At 42.0% G+C, this 23,864-nt stretch overlaps 1 protein-coding gene across 1 annotated transcript; it reads right to left on the reverse strand.

The window, feature by feature from the left end:
- Positions 1 to 630: 630 nt before the first annotated feature.
- On the reverse strand, positions 631 to 21,584 carry ZBTB34 (zinc finger and BTB domain containing 34). Its single transcript, XM_035113363.2, has 2 exons — positions 21,432 to 21,584; positions 631 to 10,372 (listed from the first exon to the last, which is right to left on the reverse strand). Exon 2 carries the CDS (start codon positions 10,348 to 10,350, stop codon positions 8,875 to 8,877), a length of 1,476 nt encoding a protein of 491 aa, XP_034969254.1. The 5' UTR covers positions 10,351 to 10,372; positions 21,432 to 21,584; the 3' UTR covers positions 631 to 8,874.
- Between the last annotated feature and the right edge of the window lie 2,280 nt (positions 21,585 to 23,864).

Genomic DNA, 23,864 nt, shown 5'->3' on the forward strand with positions numbered 1-23,864 from the left:
CCCCTAGCACAGTAGGTGAAGGTACACACAGGATCATTACACAAAGATGGCAACGTTGGAGATATCTGTAAAGGGATCACCATACCTGGGGTTCCCCAAAGGAACGCCACATGCACAGGCTTTAAGGGGGCAGAGTGATTAAGACTTTATTGATACAAATATACGTAGGGGTCAGTCTCCTAAAAAATCAAAGGAAAACTGTGATTTTAGTGCACTTAAACCTCATACTGCACACTGTAAGCTACACTAGAAAGATCCCAAAACAGATCAGGTCTTTTTTCACATTTTAACAAGTTCTGGCAAGTCTCCATCTGTGTTGGAACAAAAATGGCACAATATTACGGAATGGAAAAGTTCCAAGTGTAGCACTAATATGTGCTGATGGGTGAGTCATTAAGCACCTGTAATTAGTATTATCTGTACAATTCTAATACTGATCTACCTCATAGAGTTATAAAGTTCATTTTACAAGGGAAATATGGACAAAAGGAGGCAGTTTTGGACAGTAGTGACATCATCTGGGCAAGGAAAACCCAAATTTGGTTTGGATTCATAACTATTTTAGCCAATCACAAGAAGATAAAACTTCTTCCAATTAAAAAACAACAATCAGAATTCAAAGACAGAATGTGTGCTTCAGAAGCATTTTAATTTATAAACAGCAATTCCCATTGACTTTATTTATACCTTAAAAAAGGCAATTTACAAGCAAGAAACAAGAAATCCATCAGAACAAAACAAAGCAGCACTGAAATATTCATGTCACAAAATCTAGAAACAAAAAAAATTGAGTACAAGATTAAAATAATCATTTGAATAAATATTCTAAAATATTTCATGCTATAAAAGAATCCTTAATGGCAAGTTAGTTGCTTTCAACAGCATCCGCTTTAGCTAGCTTCATTTACTTCATATGGTGATGAAGTGTGGAGTTTGTGAGGTTACCGGTTTAATATTGCAAGGTATTGACACAGAGGTTAGTCATTCAAAGTGTTCAAATATTTATGAGGAAAAACAAAAGCAATCTATAAACAGTAGATGTTTACTTAATAGTACAACTTTCTGATAAAACAAGTGCAGCTAGATCATGCAAATCAGCCATGAGTTTCTCCCCTAAATTGAAAGGTGTAAACAAGCCTTCAGCAAAGTCCAAAGACTAATCTCCCAGTATGCCCAGTGGTTTTCACTCTTTTGACTCTTCAGGGATTATTTCCTGCATTGGACTGCTCTATTAGGGGACTGCTGGATTCCGAGGCATGTTCTGGAGCAAGGGAAGGCAGATCAGAACCTACTAGGTGGCTTGCAGTAGACCAGCAAGGATTTCTCATTCCAGCACCAAAGAGCCCTCACAGTTACCGGTACTGAAACAAAACTGGTGAGGGGAAGGAAGCAAGAGTGGATTTTGGTTTGCAAGGGCTGGAGCTTAGTTCTGGTCCTAAAATAAAATTCCTTAGCTTATGACATCAGCTGGATGTAGCTTGGGGGTAATTGGCCTTGTGAGCTGAAATAGACTACTAGCTAGCAATTCCTCACCACTGGTTTAGTATTTGTTCAGAGGCATCCTACACCTTAATGTTAAATATCTGTCCACCCCACTGAGCCACTATTTTGTACCTGCTTCTGTTGTGTGTACTTGAGGCTTCTAGTGCAAAAGAAAAAAAGGGGGGGACCATGCTTGGTGGCTGCAAACCTCTTCTAGGATGTATTCTCATGTTCAATCTAAATGCTCTCCAAGCTGCGTGTTGGGCCTTATGTCCTGCATGAACTGAAAGTTCAGCGTAGCATGCAAGCAGTACTCCCCTGCTGGCTGCAATATTAGGAATGACAAGCATTTTCCCACTGAAGAGCCCCAAACTTCTAGGGCAGGCACGTCCAACAGGTAGATCGTGATCTACCGGTAGATCACTGGACATCTGTGGTAGATCACTGGCTCCCCTCAAAGAAGCTCAACAACTTTGGCTCCCCTAAACAACTCTGACCTGAACCCCTAAAAATGGGACTTCACCTTCCTAAAAAAATCTCAACAACTTTGAGCTGAACCCCTAAAAATGGGGCTTTCCTCCCTAAAAAAGCTTAACAACTTTGACCTGAACCCCCCAAAAGGGTGTAGATTACTGCCAATTTTTAACTCTGAGTAGATCGCAGTCTCTTCGGAGTTGGCCACCCCTGTTCTAGGGAATGCAAGTGTTCCCCAGAGCACAGGGTTGTATTCAATGTTGGTCATTTGGGTTAACTGGGGCCCATTAATTCCAACGGGTCTACTCTGAATAAACCTTTGAAAATTTTGAAAACCACTGCAGCATGCTGGCAGTAGGACAGCTGTGTCCTGTGTCTTAAAAGCAGATATTTATAAAGGTTATAACCACGGCCACTTACTGAAACTTTGCTCCATATCTCCAAGTAGGTACACAGAACAACTCTCTCAGACCCAATTTCCATTTAACATTATGTAAGCTTGCATAACTGATTTAATGCACCATTTTAAGGATGTCTGAGAGTGCAACAGGCTGTATAGTTTTAAGTCCTTTAAGGGTATTTAATTGAAAAAAGAGATGCATGGCTGCCAAACTCTGAACATTCTGAATGACTTCACTGAACTTTGGGTTCAGTTGCTGAGTATTACTGTTGCTTACAATTCATGGAACTAAATAGACTCATTCATATATATATACTATATATTATATATATAAAGGATTTACACAATTCCCAAATACTTTAAAATATATAAAAATTTAATAAATAACCCTGACCAGTCTAAAAGCACCATTCAAGGGTAAAATTCCCTTAGAAAATAGATTAGGTGTTGCATATTTGAGTCCCTTTTCAGTGGCTTCAACATGAAACCCTTTCAGATGACAAAAATAAAACAGAAGTCACAGTAAACTAAAAACATACATTTCAAATAAGATAGATTTCAGTCAAGATAAAGCTCTGTCACACCCTCTTCTCCCAGCCCATGTTTAAAAATTCGTGCTAATCTTATGTTAACCCATAACAGTTACATCAAAACAACTTAATTCTGATCAGAAATAAATGACTTTCAGAATATATTTAGTTATTCTGGGAACCTTAAAAGAGACTTTTAAATAATCCAATTTAGGCTAGGAGTGCTCAATCCCAGAGGTGGTTTATGTGCACTTTAATCTCAGCCCTGCATGCAGGCAATTGGCTCTTTCCTACATGCATGGTGTCTGTGCCATTGTGGGGTGATGCATATGTAAAAAGAACATTTATCCATGGTTAAAAGAAATTGTGTGTATGTGTGGACTGCTGGATTTTGCTCTTGAGAGGAGTGCACAAGTATCCCCTCCCACTTAACTATGATTAAGAGCCTTGACTAGGTTTAACCATGCTGAGCTAGCCAGGTTAAGAACCAGACGGAAACCTGGTTATAGTCTTATTCATATTAGTTAACATCAATTCAAACATTGCTCTTGGCCACCATTGAGGTGGTGTGGTGAGATTTTGCTCCGGACCTCTGAACTGTGTCTAAAAAGAGGTCAGGTCTGCAACAACTCTAAATAAGCAAGGCATGGACGAATCTGGTAACTTATTATGTTGCAAAGCATAAATAAAGGGCTGGCTAGAGGCTACTGAAATTCCACATGTCTCCCCTTAAGATGAGCATCCCTGATTTCAACTTAAACAGTAAATTCTGCCGAACAGTGAAATACAGTATCCTTTCTGCCATTAAAAGCATTCACACTTGAATACAGAACCAACTGTGAGGCGCTGCGTTGCTTAAAAAAAAAAACTCACTTATTTACAAAGCTATTTTCTGAGTCTTATTTACAACTTCAATAGAAATTATATGGAAGATAAACCAGTTAAGAAAAAAAAAACAGCTGCTTAAAACCACAAATATTAGCAAAAAGTATAAAATTTGTTTTTGTTTTTCACAGTTTGTAAATAGGTTAAAACATCTAAAGGAGAAAAAAATGACACTGTCACTGTTTTTAGTATTCTTCACATTGTCTATGTATCTAAAAAGGTAGTTTGAGAGACTCAATTATGAATCAGCCTGCAGGATTTCACATATTTTCAACCCAATATTTAATCTTACTGGTTTTCTTGGCTTTCGTGTTTATTTTAAATGAAACAGACTAATCAAATATGTACAGCAATCAGTACTGCACAGTATTTTCAGAATTCACCTAAAATAAGTCACTGCATGCTTTTCATCCTGGTGGACATAAGATATGAATTTAAAAAGATTAAAAGATGGCACCCCATTCCCATGGAACCATAATGTGACAAGGCACGATTTAGATGCTGCTGCCTGACTTGAAGCTTTGTCTGCTAGTCTCTCGTGTGTTGCAGCACATCTAGGGCAAAATCCAAGGAAGACAGAAGCTGCTTCAACACAAAAACTTTTTTGCCCTACACACAAGCAATCCCCAGCCATTTTACAGACACTGTGCACTAATATAGACAACTGAGACAGGGAACTGGGTGGCTACCGGAAGCCAGCAGCTCCTCCAATCAAACAGCATTTTGCCAGCTGTTACAATCTCAGGAGGTACTGCTGAGTGTGAGTGGAATGCTAAAACAGCATTCTTAGGTGAAATTCCTTCAGAAATGTGTACGCAGAGTGTGCAATGTTGTGCTGTATCTTCACCCCAGTCAATGATGTGGAGGGGAATGCATAATGTGATGATGATGCATCAACATAGGGTAGATGCTACATGTGGGGTGGGGTGGGGTGAAAATGGGACATGGGACTACCACTGAAATAGAGAAACTGTGCATGTCTGCAGTTCTGCACCTCCTATGATTGCCTTGTATGAATATTGCATTGTTCACACAAATGCACCTACAGAGTGGATGAGAACACCATTTATTTGTGTGCTAGATTTATATCCCACCTTTCCACCAAATGAGTGTTCAAGGTGGCTTGTGTCTTCTGTGAACTGGCCTTTGAGGCACATTTCAAATTCAGGGAAACAAATGGAAGACACGCAAGTTAACTACTCCAGATTAGATCTCTAGAGCTGCCTACATGTCCAGTGAAGCTCTTGATCTTTACAGTACTATATTATGGCTTGATAATTTTGAACCCCGGTAGGCAGCAGGAAGAGTAAAAACATACCAGCCTTGTTCTCATGCCACACTGAACAGTGGCTTAGAGCTTTGTGCAAAATGGGCAGTGCAGTCCCTACTTCTTATGGTTTGAAGTTGCCTTCTTTAGAAACTGACCAGAGCTTATTTTAAATCACCACCAGTGATTCTGTGAAAGTGAAGCTAAATGCTGCATACGTCTTTTCAGCTGCATGGGAATCAGAGGGAGAAGCATTGGCGCCCAAGGCTTTGTTTGGACTTGCTGCAGCTCATGCACACAGCACTAAACCATGATTTAGCATTTCTGTATGCGAATTTGGCCATCAACATGAATGAGTATATGGAACACAAAAATCTCTCGAAAGTGGCTGAAGTCAGGAGATTGATAACTCCTAGGCTTTTAACAGTTCCACCGCAACATTTGAACCTGAAAGCTGTACAATCAAAAATATCCAAAATTATGTTAAGTCACTCTTTGGTAAACTCAAACCAGTTCAACCAAGTTTACGGATTCAAAAAACTATATTTAAAACAACTTTTAAGATTGACACAGAGACAAAAGTCAGGGAAATACAAAGTTAACTGCATTTCCCCTCTTTCCTTAACTAATACTACTATGGCGTAAACCCAAGTGGCTTAAAAGGCACCACAGCACAGTTTCACTGTAAAGGGTTACATTTTAACTCTGCATGTCCAAACTTTTGTTTGATGGTCTCAAATGCAAGCATATCTCTGCAAAAGATACAATAAAATTGATTTGTATCTTAATGTGTTATAAGAATGAATGGTCAGACATGTACCCTCCCTGAAGCAGACTGTAAATCCGGAGGCCTGTGAAAAGCATTTCTCTGCATGCATGGGGTGGGTCTGTCACCAATTCCATTCTACCTGCCCAGCTGCATCCCTCCCATTTCATTTCTAGCCTCCTGATCCTCAGAAGTGGATGGGGGCTGTAGAAGGAAGGCAGAAAGCAGGAAAGGCCTGTCTGCACATGTGGAATGTGCACTGAACCTGGCTCTTCTGGGGCTCCAGCCCTGGTTTATACTAATAGTAGAAAGGGAAAAGGAGGGGAGTTAGTGTTTTCCTGGGAAAGAATCTTTTAGGCAGCTATAGTAGGAAAAGGATTATCATTTTGTCTAACTAAAACAGAGTCTAGAGAACAAACCTGATTTACTGTTAACATGTAGTAACATTAATCCTTATTACTGGCTTTGATAAAGTAAAGAAACGTCCATTCTAAAAATACTGCAGAAGTCTAGTCTTTTAAAATCTCAAACAAAGCTGTAAGCTCTCAAAACCACTGCAAGCAAGCAAGCTTCATTCTTCTTAAGTGATTTGGAAAATGAAAGCTGATATGGGGTGCTGCTTACAAATTGTATAAATCACTTGCTCTCCAGCTAAAGTACTTTTTATGGAACACTGTACAGTACAGATCTTCAAAAGCTCCAAACACTGTATCTATCTGCCACCCATTGTATAACCACAGCTATTTTCTCAGTGTTTTAAATCACAGAATATACATGAAAAATAGAAGTAGCCCCCGCAGAATGAGAATTTTGAAGGATTATGACTTCCTGTTAAGAAAACCCATACACTTTTATATGATTAAAATTCACAGTTGTGAGAAATTTAGGGAATCATACAAGAATTAAGAACAGAGGCTCAGATTCAAAAGTCAACACATTAAATTACACACACACACACACAAAATCTTGAAGGCAGCAAGAAATTCACACATTCCGAATATCCTATCTGGGAGAGCTGTCAACAAATTTTTGTGCAGCGCTTCCTATTTCACTCAGTTTTGTGCCTATAAGCGGTGAAAGAAGCACACATCCAATTTGTTTTAAGAGGGAACAGAACACTCCTACAAGTGGGTGAAGATTTAAAACTCTAATAAAGAGAAAATGGGTTCCAAGAATTCCATATACCTGAAGGATCCTTTTTTATGGCCACCAGCCAAGTAAGCATCTTACTGTGCCTCACAGCCCAGGCTTGTTCCAGCATCATTTTAATGCCTCTGTACTGCTCTGCCAGGAAACCTTAAAGCTACAGCAGCACTAGCTTAGGGAATATAAGGCAGAAACTGAAGCAGAACCAGGAGAGGAGACAGGTAGGTGGAGGGCAGGGGGGAGGGGTCTCTCTTGTCATGCAGCTTCTGTCACTAACAGCTTTCTATCCTGATGAATATATCTACCAAGAAGTTTCTCATTCTGCCAAGCATAAATATATCCAAGTACTGAAAAATATTATTCACAAACATCTGTATTCTATTTACTTGATAAGAGTTTTCATACAGTAATTATTTGCCAGCTCACACTTTTGTGAGGTGTTTTCAGGCAGATAAATAACTGGAAAAAAACTGTGATTCCACTATAGTAAGGTTTCACATTTTTTTTATATCTATTATGGATTTAAGAGAAAAAAGTTAGCACCACTTTAGAAAGATACCAAACGACTGAAGGAGGAAAAAAAATGATTACTAAAAGGATGTGTAAATGTGTTTGTCATTGGCTCTTTATGAAAAATAAAATACTGAGCAGCCGTTGAAATTATGGAGAAGCCAAAAGAACCTCTCTAATACAATAAGATATATTGCTCATAAATCCCGCATGGCATCGTTACAAAAAGTAAAAAAACAGGTGCTTTAATTTCACTTGAAAATGGTAAATCGGAAGTTATGGCGCACCTGAAAACAGCTCTGTGGAAGTGATTCACTAGAACACTGTACAGAAATATTGCAGATATGACTACAACATCCTGCTTAGCCTTCTTTAAACCAACCATATAGAGTGATTAAAGTAAGACTGATTTACCTGGTATGCTTTCTACAGTACGAAATGAAGGTAGATTCTGAGGATAGTAAAAACATTTAAAACCACAATGCTACTTTTGGGTTGGCTAGTATAACAACACATTTCTATATAAAAAGGGGGCAGCACCACAGGTTGTCTAGTTTATATTCTAGACAGAAAACCCAAACAATCCCCATTGTAAAGTTAATACAATTATGGCATTTGGTTTATGCATGCTATTGAGCAAATTTATTTCAAAGCATTGCTCACTTTTGGACACAATATATGAACATGGGGGGGGAAGCAAAGCTTCATGAAAAAGCAGGAAAAAACCCTAAAGAGAAGATTGAAAGTTGAAAGCCTTTTAGAAAGAGGTTTTTTCCTTTCCATTTAAGATATTTCTACATTCACCCCAACCAAAAGAGAAAAAGTGAACATCGTATATATGTTTATATATAATAATATATCTTATATAAAATTGAAAGCTATCAAAATAGTTATTCAAACAACAACAAATAAACACCCACCCAAACCCACAACTTAGTATGACACATAGATGGGACTCTAGGAGGCATACCTTATGCTCCTACATAACATGTTTGTTAAGGCTGCCATCCTAGCATACTACTGGAAGCAAGTCCTATTGAACTCAGTAGGTCTTGCATCCAAGTATACCTACATAGGATTAGGCTGCACAAAGCACAAAAGGAGAGAATATACTATTCGGCCATATCTGCCTTGTTTTTAGTATCTTTCACCGTTGAAGCCCCAGCCTCCCTCCTTCTTCGTGCTTTGTTTGAAGAATACTATGCCCTTTATAAACATTTTTAGGGGTAAAGCTAACCCTACTTCCTTCAAAAAATAAAAAGTAGCCTTCTGTCTAGGAACAGGGCCTGAAGACTTGCAAAATCAGGAAAATGACAATGCTGTTATACCTGTTACAAAACTTATCAAAGAAACGAGAAGGAAATGCGTTGATCAATGTGCTTTGTTTGAGTTGCACTGAGGGATGCAGTAAATTTTAATCAGATGTCTGTATATCCATGCTGTAATCCAGCGTTTCAGAGGCTAAAGCATCATCATCTCTCTGTTCGATATAGGCTTCTGTTCTTTCTGGAGACTCAACTCTGCTTCTTACTTCTGCTACACCGGGATGATTCTTTCGCAGGTGCTGGTTTAAAGTTCCCTGGAAAGGGAAACATTTTCCACAGACCTCACAGCGGAAAGGTTTGTCATCTGTGTGGCCACGGATATGGTACTCGAGTTGGTCCTTGCGCGTGTACTTCTTCCCACAATATTTGCACACAAAGGGGGTTATTCCCATGTGCAGCCTCATGTGCCTATCAAGACTCCCTTTCTGGTTGAAAGACTTCCCACAGTATATACAGATTAATCTTTCACTGTATGCATACCAGTGACCTCTTGAATTCCTTTCCCGTGGACTGTTTTCGTAACCTGGGTGATTTGCTGCAGATTCCGCATCAGCTCCTTGTGCTGAAACATCACTATGCAAGTAGCTAGTAGAGATCCGTTTTTGACGGCCACGGCCTCTAAGAGCGCCTAGCATGGATCTTGAAGAGCTTGAGTTTCTCAGGCTTCCAAAGGTATCTGGTGCATTAGCAGACTGGGATGAGCCATGGGAATATGAGTAGGCATTGTGCAATACAGAACTGTAGGAGCCAATGTTAACAGCCACTACTTGCTCCCCGTCCACCATTTCAGTGTGATACCCATCATCACCAAGAGAAGAGCTATCTGAGCAACTTGGTCGGTCAGATTTTTCCATTTTAACTTTCACCTCAGCAGCCTGGCTCTCTCTGACTACCAAGTCCCCTTGGTCATTATCACCTTCAATCTGAATCTCATATTCCGAAATGCTCCCACTACTACCACGGTCTGAGTGCCCTTCTTCTTGTAGACGGTTACGGAAAGATTTGTTTGGAGCTGTTTCCATTCTTAAATCACTGCCCGAAGTAGACTGCCGCACCTGAGAGCAATAGGGAGGAGAGATTTCCACTGGATTGGCAAAATAGCTCTCATCTTTAACACCGTTGTGGTTTTCCGGAGCATCTTCAGCACCAACAGTAACAGAGTCAACTTCACCGACGCTGATCTTTGAATGGATACTTTCAAGAATCTGTGTGCACTTATCAATGACACACTGCATCTGCAGAAAACTAGCTGCAGTTAGAAAGCTAACAACATCCTTAAGTTGCAAGGACATCCTTCCAGTGTAACAAAAAGAAAGCAACTGTTCAAAGACACTGGGATTTTTAATAACTGATATTGAGAGGCCGCTCATGGTACTTAATGCAGAATGGTCACGGAAATATGGAGAACTGGCAGCTAGGACAGCTTTGTGAGCTCTAAATGGCTGACCCTGAATATGCACAATGATATCACAAAGCTTTCCCTGCAGGCGGAGCTCATTCAACTGGCTCAGTACGGTGCTGCTGTACTCGGGAACGTCAAACTGGATTAAACTGCTGTTGTCCATGTCTTCTGGTGTATGGTGTAACCTGCAAAAGTCACAAAAAGAAGTACTTATAGATCAGAACTTAAAAATGCCTGGTGCTTTAAAGATTGAAAGCAGTTCATTGACATGCACAGTAACTTACACTGCATACAATCTGTACATTGTTGAGACCGAAAATACAAGGGATAGCAAACAGCAATACATTTACATACATCTGAAATGTTAAATTCAAAATAACATGGGATGTGACTTGTGTAGTGTTATATGTAGTGGTACTAAACTGACGGGTTTGTGAGTAGCTTGTTTGCTAGTGAAGGTTTCCTCTACTTATGGTAATTTTGCAATTAGCAGTTTCAGTGACCCAAGCTACTAACACTTGTTCATATCAGAAATCTTAAAGACTCTCACCTCTTAGTTGCTTGGGAATCAAGCCTTGAAAGAGTACACTGAGTGCAGAGCTGGACAGGCAAGGAAAGGAAACACAATCTGAACAAATGCTTTAAGCAGCACTGTTGATCCCAAGTATTGCTGACGCAAACTTGTATGTCATGCAACATTAACAGACAAAGCATTACAGATGATCTTGCAATACACCAAGGTTCTTTCCTTTTGTGGTTTTGAGATAGCCTATCTAAAGTGTTTTCCTATCAAAACCTGCTAGGGGAAAGTTAATTTATTGAACTGTTAAATGGTCATTTGCCCTAATGCTTTGGAGGAACAAGTGTGGAGCCATGTAAAACTGTTCAGGTCTCATGTGGTAGGGGATGGGTGAGGAAAACTTTATTTCCCAACACCCTGAAACCTTTTCTACACACTGTGCTGGCTGCCAGCCGTGATTCCAAGCACCTTCTTGCTGTATAAGAAATGGAAAGGGAGTGGTGTTCTGGAAACCACCTCACAGTACAAATAGATGTTTTTTAACCTCACAGCACATATCCCTAACCATAAATGATCTTCTAGTACACTTTACATTGTTAGCAATTCAACTTACCTTCCAAGTCCCGGACTGCAGAATCCGGGACCGGCAGCCGTGTGACACCGGAAGTTGCGTCAATGTAACTTCCGGTGTCGCTTTGCCCTTCTATGGGCACCAAAAATGGCTGCCGCCGACACCGGAATTCGCGTCTATGCACTTCCGGACATGCGTAGGTGCGACTTATGAAGCCAGCGGTGGCCATTTTTGGTGCCCATAGAAGGGCAAATCAGAAAGGAAAAAAATGGCCGCCGGCAGGAGAAAATAATGGAGAAAAATGGGAGACGAAGTGATACAGGGGACCACCGGGAAAAGGTAAGTTTCCTGGGGAAAACGGGGTACTTGGCAGCTATGGCAATTCAAGCAGGCCAGTCATACCCAGGGGTCAGCAAACTTTTTCAGCAGGGGCCGGTCCACTGTCCCTCAGACCTTGTGGGGGGCAGGACTATATTTTGGAAAGAATGAATTCCTATGCCCCACAAATATCCCAGAGATGAATTTTAATTAAAATCACACATTCTACGCATGTGAAAACACCAGGCAGGCCCCACAAATAACCCAGAGATGCATTTTAAATAAAAGCACAGATTCTACTCATGCAAAACCATGCTGATTCCCGGATTGTCTGTAGGCCGGATTTAGAAGGCGATTGTGCCGCATCAGGCCCCGGGCCTTAGTTTGCCTACCCATGCCCTTAGTTCTCCTGCTCTCCCCTTCCCAATTTTCCACAGGTCTGTAAGTCATCGAACATAAGCCCTTCCACCCCCTTCTCTTTTTAAATACATCTCTCTTTTTATTTATGACGCAATGCAGGTGGCGCTGTGGGAGAAAAGCAATGACAAACCTAGACAGCATCTTAAAAAGCAGAGACATCACCTTGCCAACAAAGGTCCATATAGTTAAAGCTATGGTTTTTCAATAGTGATGTATGGAAGTGAGAGCTGGACCATAAAGAAGGCTGATCGCCGAAGAAATGCTTTTGAATTCTGGTGCTGAAGGAGACTCTTGAGAGTCCCATGGACTCCAAGAAGATAAACCTATCCATCCTGAAGGAAATCAGCCCTGAGTGCTCACTGGAAGGACAGATCCTGAAGCTGAGGCTCCAATACTTTGGCCACCTCATGAGAAGAGAAGAATCCTTGGAAAAGACCCTGATGTTGGGAAAGATTGAGGGCACTAGGAGAAGGGGACACCAGAGGACGAGATGGTTGGACAGTGTTCTCAAAGCTACGAACATGAGTTTGACCAAACTGCGGGAGGCAGTGCAAGACAGGAGTGCCTGGTGTGCTATGGTCCATGGGGTCACCAAGAGTCGGACGCGACTGAATGACTAAACAACAACAACATCATTTCACCTCTTACTCATCTTTTTTCTAAACTTAAAAGTCCCAAAAGCTGCAACCTTTCCTCCTAGGTGAAAATGCTTCAGTCTCCATTTTGCTTCCAAACCAATAGACATGGGATCACCAGAGTTTGGTGCACCTGTACCAAAAGCAGAGGGCACTGACTTGCAACTTACACAACCAGGCATAGCCCACCAGCTCCATATTGTTTGGCAGATGCTGTATAGTCTCTATATTATGGCTATCTCAAGTACGCAAAAACAGGTGTTTTATGGAGATTATGATGGGATGTTATATTTAGCTGGTGGACTGCATTTGGCTTTGCTAGTCATTAGTTGTTGCTATATTACAGCCAGCACAGAATATTATCTGCAAGCACCTTATATAATTCCATTTTTTGTTTAGGCTAGTACCTGGATGGGAGCTTACATAGGAAGGCCACATATGCTACTGTGATGATAGTACAGAAATATAACAATGAGATAAACTGTCTTTAAAAATAAAGGAAATATGAAAAGGAATTATTTAATATAAGTTGCTGTATTAACAGTCAAGTTTCAATACAAAAAAATCAGAAGTATACATTATTAAGCATTAGAGTTATCTTTTTCTGCCAAATTAATCACATTGTTTCCTACTTCATCTATTCTCAGATATTGGAAGACACAAAAGCCTTTTTTATTTTGAAATAATTTAAAATCTACAGAAATTGGCCAATAGAGGACAGATGAAGTAAAATGCTGCCATCTTTTCAATTTGACCCAACTTCAGAAATCTTTCCCTCCACAGTTCAGTATCTGAGCTGTACAGACAATATAATCAAGCCAAGTTTACTGTTAAGAAGTAGCTTTTAATATTCAGTTTTTATTAAATGGGAAAATTCAATTATTTCCACCCAAATGAGGCCTTCTCAGGAAAGAACAAAGCAGCACAATTCTCCTTCCCCCAATACAATTCCTTCCTTCTTGTAATTTTGTTTTTTCCCAAACAGAGAAAGCATTATTATTTACTACTTCTTTTAAAAAAGCAGTTCTGTAAATGGTCTACACTGCACACAAAAACTAATCATATATATTCCACAACACTCAAGAGAAAGCTCTAAAAGCCAATTCAAATAGATTTATATGATGAATGCATATGCATTATCTTGCATATTAACGATGTCTCAAAGCTGTGCATTGTCAGAGCCATCTGGTTGCTTAGGAATTGAAGGCATGTACAGTGGTACCTCTGGATACAAACCGCCCCCTTTGCGAATGCTTCGGGCTACACATGCGGCAAACCCGGAAGTAAAGGAAAGATTTCCGCCACCTGTGCCTCCGCAGAAGTGGGCTACTGCCTCCCACGCCTGCGCAGAAGCGGGCTACCGCTGCCAGCACAAAACAACGTGCCTCTGGATGCGAATGTTTGGGGGTAAGAATGGACCTCTGGAATGAATTAAGTTCATATCCAGAGGTACCACTGTACATGCTCCCAAAGGTTTAACAATAGTTTCACAGCAGATGAATTAAATATATATTTGCATTTACTGTAATAGCAAAATTGCTGGAACTGTTATGCTGAAATGGCTATAAAAGAACCAAATCCCAATTTGGGCCTTGAAAATGCAAATCGTGCAGTTAGAATAAGTTATGCAAGTTTGCTCATTCTGTACGAATAAAATCAATATGCAAGCTTTGGGAGGGAAAAAAAATCTGTGTTCTTTTCTTGATGAGTTAATTTACAGAAGTGATAGTCATATGGGACATGTATATATCCATGCAAGGAACAAGAACTCTATTACATGGACCTTGACACATTTACAAAGTGCCATCAATATATACAGTATTTAAAATAAATCAAGTAGTGCAGTGTGCTCTTGTACAGCTCCCTTTCATTTCAGTAATGCTTTTGGCACAGAAGTTCCCCATAAACTGTGCCCTGAACATCAGATCTGTCTGCCCCACACTCTGTTATACTTAATTATGACTAATGCACAAATCCTCACCATCATGAGAACTAGAAACCTACCCATTAAAGTGATCACAATTCTGTACTAAATGTCAAGAGTTGCATGTATACTCTTTGTCTGATGAATAGCAAGTGCCTGAGACACAGCATATCCACATGCCATCCACCAAACTGTGTTAAGATACACAGCACATGAGTGCAAACTTAGGACCTCATCCCAGATCAATTCTGCCAGAACTCATGGGCTCCACCTTGCCTGGGAGCAAAACTTGCTGAACTGGACCGATGCACACCCGGTTCACCCTTTTTTTTTTTGCAAGGATCCCATCAAGAAAGAGATAATTTGATGGTCCAAACCGTACCTTCTAGGGCTGGGCGATATCTGATTTTCAACACTGCAATATATCACCAGCTAAACATCACAATATACTGATATTTGACAATGTCTGAAATAAGGATGCATTGTCTCACTTCAGTTTTTTGCATAGTGCACACACTTCACAATTTGTGATATATTGCCAGGTCAAAAATTATGCAACTAATATCTTTATATGGACTTCAAACTGGTTTTGGATGCTATATTGATTTTTCACTCTGTCCTACCTTCTAATGGCCCCTACTTTAACCTATTAAAAAAAAAGTACCAACAAACATCTTTGACAAAAAATGACACTGGGGAATAAGGCTAATGTAGAAAAATTGTACAAATAGCTTTCCAATATTTTTCTTAAACAGAACCAATTAAACATAAACTTATCCACAGCAATTTCACTGTAGCTTGAGGGGGAAGAAATGCATTCCAACTCTGATCAATGCCAAATGAAAGGGACTTCTGTTATGAGTTATAGATATAACAGAAGCTTTGCCTTGATTCTAAATATTCAACACTAGTTTTTGAGCAGCCAAGAGACATTCTTCACCTATACAAGTCGTACCTTGGTTTTCGAACAGCTTAGTTCTCAAACGTTTTGGCTCCTGAACGTTGCAAACCCGGAAGTGACTGTTCTGGTTTGTGAACTATTTTTGGAGGCCCCGATTGACTGCAGGAGATCCTTAGGCATGAATAGCAGTTTTAACCAAAATTTTAGCTTATATATCAATATCTGAGATTCAATAGAAATTTGTCCAGCCTCCAATCATAAAAGTACATTGGGCACACATCTTGAAAGGCCAAGAATACTTTCCAAAAAATTTGTCTGGACAGATTATAAAGCTTCAATCCAGTTAAACGTTCATACTTGTGCTCCATACAGCATTTGTGGTAATATCTTAAAACTGAACACTTGAACTGATGAGGTGACATGCTGGCCTCCCTTGACATAAAAGAAAGAGATGAGTGAATTATAGCTCTGTTGTGCATTTGCAGTAGCATACAACAATTGTGTTTTCCAAGAGCTGGTAGCTTGAAATGCTATTCTCAGATATTTGTAAAATTTAACCTGTTCAATTGGTTGTCCATTGATTTGTGAGCAATGTTTTCATCATCTCCGAGTAAAAAGTAAAACTTTAGATTTATCATAATTAATTGTACTTAAAGCAAACTTCCACAACCTGGTGCCTCCTCCAGATGTTGCTGGACTAAAACTTCCATCACTCCTAACCACTGACCATGCTGGCTGGGGCTGATGGAACCTTTAGTCCAAAATGTCTAGAAGCTACCAGAATGGGCAAGACTGACCTAAGATGAGGGCTGCCTAATTACAAGGAGACAGAGCCAGTTTCTTTGGGTAAAGAAGGAAGTGTGAAAACTATATTTTGATTTCTTGTTCCTGGACTGGTTGACTATATAGTGCTACCTTATACAGAAAAAACCCATTCATCATTAATCCATCAAGCCCCATACTATTTCTACAGAAAGAGAATAACCCCTCCAAGATTCAGGCAGAAGTTTTCCCCAGCCCTGCTACCCAGACTACCTGTGAAGGTAGAGGTTGATTCTGGTACCTTCTAAATACAAAGCATTTATAGAAACCCAAGTGCAAAGCTAAATGTTTATAACTTTAAAATAGCAGCAGTCTTCATCTCCCAAGAACATACATATTAGAGGTTTGCACTTTTATTTTATTTTTTGCAAGCAACAGCTTCTGAACTGCATGATGGAAGAGTGGCACAAGTCCTTCCTCTCCACTATGCAGATAGCAATCCTTGTAAGCCACGCAAAAAGCCAGGCACATACAAAGGCAAAAACCATCCATCTCCAAAAGGGACCACTGATAAATTAGTCTCTCTCTATAGTTACAGTGGGACCTCGACTTATGAGCTACTCGACATCCGATGTTTTCGACTTACGAGCGGAAAAAGTGGCCGCACGCTTACAATTTTTCCGACATCCAAATGGAAAACCCGTTCGTGGCTAGACACGGTTTCCTCGACTTACGAGTTTTTAGATGTGGTTTCCGTTTTCAATGCATTCCTATGGAAAACCGCTTTTCCTATGGGAAACTCGACTTACGAAGTTTTCGACCTACGAGTGAGCATTCGGAACGGATTAAATTCGTAAGTTGAGGTCCCACTGTATTCCTCTGTGTAGTCAGATGTACTGAGAACCTCACTCAGAAAGATGACCAGCTCTGTGGTTAAGCAAAGGTGCCTGCTCTGCTCCTCAACTATGCTGTTGCACGAAGTGAAACTGTTAGTTAAGGTGCTTTGATGGCACCTTTTCTACTTGCTTCCTGTGTATCCTGTGTTGGTGTAGTAGCTTCTATATGAACCATTGGATTTAGAAAAAGGCATCCTCTCATGCAGCATACATTGGACAGATATTTATCATACCTCCACAAAAAGTCATGTGGATTTGGAACAGAATAAGGGGGCATCCAAGCTGTGCATTTTGGTCTTGTAGTGAGCAATAAGAGCAAATAAATATTCAGAGAAGATAAAGCAGCCTTGAACGTACGGACTCTTGTTTTATTTAACTATGTTCACATTTTACAAATCAATAAACAGCACTTCTTTTTTTAAAAAAAGTCTATATACCAGAGAGGCCCATTGAGGTCAGCACACAGAGATGACAAATCAAACTCGCAAACAGTCACTTGCTTTGTCATGCCTTGCAAGGCAGATTCACTTCCAGAGGACCACATACAGTGATGCACTGGAAAATTGAAAAACTGTCCTCACCCCACATTTTCCCATGTTATCAGTATGCCACATATCACTAATAGGTTTGTGCAGGGTGACCAGTTAAATATATTATTTATGGACTTGCTTGCAAGTCAACCATCAACTACAAGGAGATATACAAAACATAGAATGGCCACCCCATGATGGTAGATAATTCAGTTTTAAAAAAGCATATTGTATCACAAGTAGGAAAAAAAATCAAAACTGATTGCACAGTTCTACTTGTGCCCTGTATTGATTCAGTGGGTCATGGAGTTCATTAAACATTACAATATGAGAAAACGAGGCCAAATATAGATAGGTAAAAGTAACACTATAAACCAGGCATGTCCAAAGTCCGTTTCGTGGTCTTAATTTGGTCCGTCGGCTTAATCCAGCCCCTGTGGCAGTTCCTTTCCTAGGGTAAAATCCTAAAAAAAACCTCAACAACTTCAATCCCCCCAGAAGCTCAACTTTGGTTGGCCCTCACAGCCCTTCACTTCATCAAATCTGACCCTCTTTGAAAAAAGTTTGGACACCACTGCATAAACCATATATGCTGGGTTACTATAAAACAAGGAATGCAACCTTGGGACACTTTGTGAAAATAACCAACAGAAGTAAACACAAAGATGTGTTATTTATAACAGGGTTTAGATTTTTAACCCAACATCCCCCACTCCCACTTCACAGACCAAAATTGTACTAAGTACACAAAATGAAAAGCTATTTTTTTGCAAAAAGGTGGAACATGATGCAGCACAAGAGAGGTATTGGTAGGCACATGTGAGGTAAGTGGCAATGGGAGCACAACTGCACTGCTGCCAGCTGCTTTTCAAATTCATTTGCTCATTTCTTGGGCTGGGCCTGTCCAGAGATTTACATTTAATAATAATAATAATAATAATTTATTATTTATACCCCGCCCATCTGGCCGGGTTCCCCCAGCCACTCTGGGCGGCTTCCAAAAAAACCAGAAATTCTAAAATACAGAAATCCATCAAACATTAAAAGCTTCCCTAAACAGGGCTGCCTTGAGATGCCTTCTAAAGGTCTGGTAATTGTTCTCTTTGACCTCTAGTGGGAGGGCATTCCACAGGGTGGGTGCCACTACCGAGAAGGCCCTCTGCCTGGTTCCCTGTAACTTGGCTTCTCGTAATGAGGGAACCGCCAGAAGGCCCTCGGAGCTGGACCTCAGTGTCCGGGCAGAACGATGGGGGTGGAGACGCTCCTTCAGGTATACCGGACCGAGGCCGTTTAGGGCTTTAAAGGTCAACACCAACACTTTGAATTGTGCTCGGAAACGTACTGGGAGCCAATGTAGGTCTTTTAGGACCGGTGTTATGTGATCTCGGCGGCCGCTCCCAGTCACCAGTCTAGCTGCCGCATTCTGGATTAGTTGTAGTTTCCGGGTCACCTTCAAAGGTAGCCCCACGTAGAGCGCATTGCAGTAGTCCAAGCGAGAGATAACTAGAGCATGCACCACTCTGGAGAGACAGTCAGTGGGCAGGTAGGGACTCAGCCTGCGTACCAGATGGAGCTGATAAACAGCTGCCCTGGACACGGAGTTGACCTGTGCCTCCATGGACAGCTGTGAGTCTAAAATGACTCCCAGGCTGCGCACCTGGTCTTTCAGGGGCACAGTTACCCCATTCAGGACCAGGGAGTCCTCCACACCCGCCCGCCTCCTGTCCCCCACAAACAGTACTTCTGTCTTGTCAGGATTCAATCTCACAGGATTTACCATGTGTTTGCAAAAAAACCCCCAACAACCCTGCCCCATCTCCAGTCTTTATGGGGAGGAAGCACTACTAACAGAAGAATTGAGTTTAGTAGTTGCAAATGTGCATGTCACCCACAGGCTTGGAAACTCAAGAACAACAAACTACACCTTAGGCACAAGTACTTATCACAAAGGCACAGCTAATTTGGAATGTTGACTATGTCCTAGTGGTAGAGAGGAGTTAGTATGGTCACCTTTAAATTTATTAACCCAGTGCAACACCTAAAGAATGATGCCCACAGAACTTGTTGATGAGATAACCATTAGTACACTTCACAATTCACGTCTACTCAAATACAACAGAATTATAGGGCATACAGTATCAATTCCTCTCCATCAAATGAGGCAGATTTTAATTAGTAAAGATTCAGCACTAATTGCTTTCAAATACCAGGTCATAGATACTGTACTCAAATGGGTGTGGGGAAAAGGGACGTGTTTTTCCCCCCAATTGTGTGCCACTTTCCCTGTAGAAAAAGTATGAAGTGAAACCAATTAGGTAACCTGGGAGGGACTTACATCTGCCTGGGATTTCCATCACCTGGACTGGAGCGCATCTAAGGAGGGGAGCCACATGCACCTTTCCTGTGCCACTGAGGAGCCATGATACAAGTGTAGTGCAGTTGTTCGTATTGTACCTGAGAAACAAGGGTTCAAATCCCCTCTTGGCCATGAAGCTCACCTTGGGTCAGTCTCTACCACTCAAGTCATAAATAATTTGGAGTGATGTGGAGCAGAAACTGCCTCCAGGCTAGGTAGCAAAGATTGCAGACAGGCAAGCACCATCCAGATCAACTATATGGTGCCACCTTCTCCTATTTCTTCAGACTCCTTCCCCAAACCCACTCTTCCATGAATCTTTCAACTAAATTATAATTCCCCAGACTAAACTGGAACAAAATATATTAATGCATAACTGTATCAGCTCACATATGTCCCTTGCTACCTTGGCACCACTCAGTTGCCTTTCCCTCCTGTCAAGATTTAGATTGTAAGCCTCTTGGGAGAGGGAACTACACTTTTATATAAGGATCCATATGAACACTGATGGTACTTCATAAACCAGGTGTGGCAAACCTTTGGCCCTCCAGAACTCCAACTCCCAGCATCCCATGGCCACTAGCAATCCTAGCTGGGGCTGGGAAGAGCTGTAGTTCCGCAGCAACCAGACCAAAGGCTCCCTACATCTACCATTTCATCTTAAAGCACACTGCTACTTCTTCTTGAAGGAAACTCAAAATACTCAACAGACAACCAGTGCCCAACCTGCAGTCAATGAGGTGCTGGGGTTCAGTGTCAGATCAGATGTCAAGTACACCCATGTATAAACTAGCAGTCGGCCATGAAGATTACTGGGTACCTGGGCGTCAGTCCCCCCTCCACCACCACCACTCAAGCTACTGTAGTCTGCTTCACGGGGTTGTTGTTGTACATGGGAGGGAGAAAAACCAAGCATGCTGCCTGTGCAGAAAAGAAATGTGTGTGCATCAAATCACAAGAGATTGTAATTTTCATGCAGTTTAAGGCTAAAACACAAAGAAGAAAAGCAGGATATGTTTGCAAGAGTAACGAACAAAGCCCCACGCCCAAAACAACTAACCTGGATTCAATCAACCCCTACAAGAGGATAAAGGGGCGTCATTGTTTTTGTTTGTTAATTTGTCATGCATTTTTGTTTTTATATTGTAAAAAAACGCCCTATGATCCTCAGGTGAAGAGCGATATAAAAATTTGAGAAATAAAATAATGAAATAAATCGCCATCCATTAATCCCCACATCGTTTTGCATGCAATAGGGAAGGAGTCTTACACCTTCACTTCCCCTCAGCTTAACGTGGGCGGAGGGTTGCTGCTGCTGCGAACACCGTCCTTTGATCCCTTCGGCGTGCCCAAGATGGGAGCTGGAAGAACCGTAAACCCCAGCACCCCTCCCCTCCCCCGCATTTCTCACCTGAGGGGGCGTCGGGAGTCTCCTCACATGGCGGGTCCGCCGGAGGGAGCTCGGTCCTGGCCCGAGTGCCACCTTCCCCCCGGCCGACGCCGCCGACGCTGCTCCCCCCTCGGTTCCCTCCCTCGGCCAGCAGAGCCCGGAAGCGAATCCTCCACTCTCGAGAAGAGGCACTTCCGCTACCGGAGCGCCATAGGCAATGGGAGGAGCGGTTGGGAGGCAGACAGGAGGCATGTGGGGCCGGGGGCGGATCTGCGCGGCTACGCCCACCCTGGGGACGGCCACGCCCGCTTCTCGGCTCTATCTCGTTCACGGGCGCCTCACGGGGTGGTGAAAGAAGGGCGCGCATGCGCTCTCATCTTTTCGTGTCCACGCAGGCTGTTATCACACCCGATATACCTGGAGGGGTTCCTGCCACTTTTTCTTTCCTTTTTTTTGGGGGGGGGGAAGGGCACCGAACAGGACTGAGGGGGACAAAAAGGTTTATCTTCATTATATTATTTCATTTCAATTAATTAATTATTTTCAGTTGGTCTACTCTGAGTAAGATTAACATCGGACACAACCCTATATTATTAACAAGCATTCTAAATGGAGCTCTTTATCCAAGTTGGCACCTGTGTTGGACTTGGAAAAACTCACGAGAAAAAAGTACCTGAATGCACAGCTTAAAAACACGTCTGCTGTCCGTACCCTTTTGGCTATTATCTTTATAATCCCTTATTTACAAATGTTCTTGTTCCTTTATTCTGGTACAAGAGCTGATCCCTAAATTATTATTATTATTATTACTACTACTACTACTGCTACCGGTACTACTACTGTATCATTCCTATTTGCCTGGCTGTCGTTTGTAATTGTCACCAAACATTTGCGAAGGCCTCCAACCAAATTTGCAGACTGCAACTCATTGGCACTTAAACCAATCTGCATGAGCGCTTTTAGCAGGGCCGCCTTAAGCATATCCGGCGCCGTGCTGCAAAGATTCCTCCGGCCTACCCCCACCCCCTTTCCCAGAGTTGTCGACCTTTTCCCAATCCTCTGCGGGGATTGCTCTCCCGCGGAGGCTTGGGAAGGAAACTGCACACCCACCAGCCATATAGTTGGCAGGGAGCAGCTTCCATCCTAAGACTCTGCGGGGATTGCTCTCCTCCCGCAAAGGCTTGGGAGGCAAACTGCACACCTGCTAGCCATATTGTTGATGGGGCACAACTGGCGAGTGTGTAGGGAAAGGGGAGGCCGCCAGCAAAGCTGTGCAACCCAGGGCCGTCTTAAGCCCATCCAGCGCCGTGGCGCTAGGTTCCTCCAGCGCCCCCCTCCAGAGCCTCTCCAAGGGCCCGGGAGTGCCAAGCGGACCGCGGCAGCAGCGGGAGGCCACCTCCGAGGACTCCACGCTGCACCTCCTTGTTTCCCCAGCGCTGGGTTCCGCTCAGTCAAGCTTTGCCACCAGCGCGCGCACCGCGGGACCAGCAAGAGCTGCTTGGGCGCTGTGCGCACGCTGGTGGCGAAGCTCGACTGAGTGGAACCCAGCGCTGGGGAAACGAGAAGGAGGCACAGTGCGGAGTCCTCAGAGAAGGAGCACAGTTCTGGCCAGATCGCCGGAACCCTGCACTCACTTGGCGCCCTTCCAGCGCCCTGCGCCGTGGCTCTCCGCGCCACTAGCCTCTATGGCTAGGACGGGCCTGGTGCAGCCTCCACACTTGCTGGAGTGTCCCTGAGAGGCCAGCGCTCTGGCTCAATGCGCCAGTAAGCCCAGTAGGAAAGATGGCTCTGGCTTTTAGATAACCTGAAGTATATTGGCTGCATCAGTTGAACATATCAACATAATGTGAAATGCTTTTTCTCAATGTTAACTACTGAATAAAGCATCAACCTTCTATTTTTTGAATAAGTTGACATTGAGTATGGGAGCATTCTATTTGGTAGAATAACCGAGCCTTTCTTGAGAGTAGTGGAGGACATTATTAATATTTGCCTTGTAATGTAGAATTTCTACACTCCTGAAGTTTTTGTGGAGAAATCTATCCTTACTTCACTGTGCTCTCCCCCTTATCTTCAAGCTTCCCTCAGGAGGAGGATAGTGAAAATGGACTTTTGCTTTGTTATAATGTGTAAAGTTTGAAATGATCATAAAGTGGCATTTAAGATGCTGTGCTTTTTCCTTTAATTGCACTCAATAAAACAGGGCTTTGTTCACACACATTGCTATTACTGTATATTCCTGCGTATAAGACTACTTTTTAACCCAGAAAAATCTTCTCAAAAGTCGGGGGTCGTCTTCTACGCTGGGTCGCATTTCTTATACGGCGAGTATATTCCAAACTCTATATTTTAACTGGAGAAGTCGGGGGTCGTCTTATACGCCCAGTCGTCTTGTATGCCAGAATATACGGTATATGAAAAAAGATGGAACTATAAAAATGAAGAAAACTGAAT

The sequence above is a fragment of the Zootoca vivipara genome, chromosome Z (genome assembly GCF_963506605.1).
Source record: "Zootoca vivipara chromosome Z, rZooViv1.1, whole genome shotgun sequence".
In the NCBI taxonomy this organism is placed as follows: domain Eukaryota; kingdom Metazoa; phylum Chordata; class Lepidosauria; order Squamata; family Lacertidae; genus Zootoca; species Zootoca vivipara.

What these genes read in the sequence shown, in the direction of transcription:
- ZBTB34 (XM_035113363.2), bottom strand. Translation starts at nt 10,350, where the DNA reads ATGGACAACAGCAGTTTAATCCAGTTTGACGTTCCCGAGTACAGCAGC.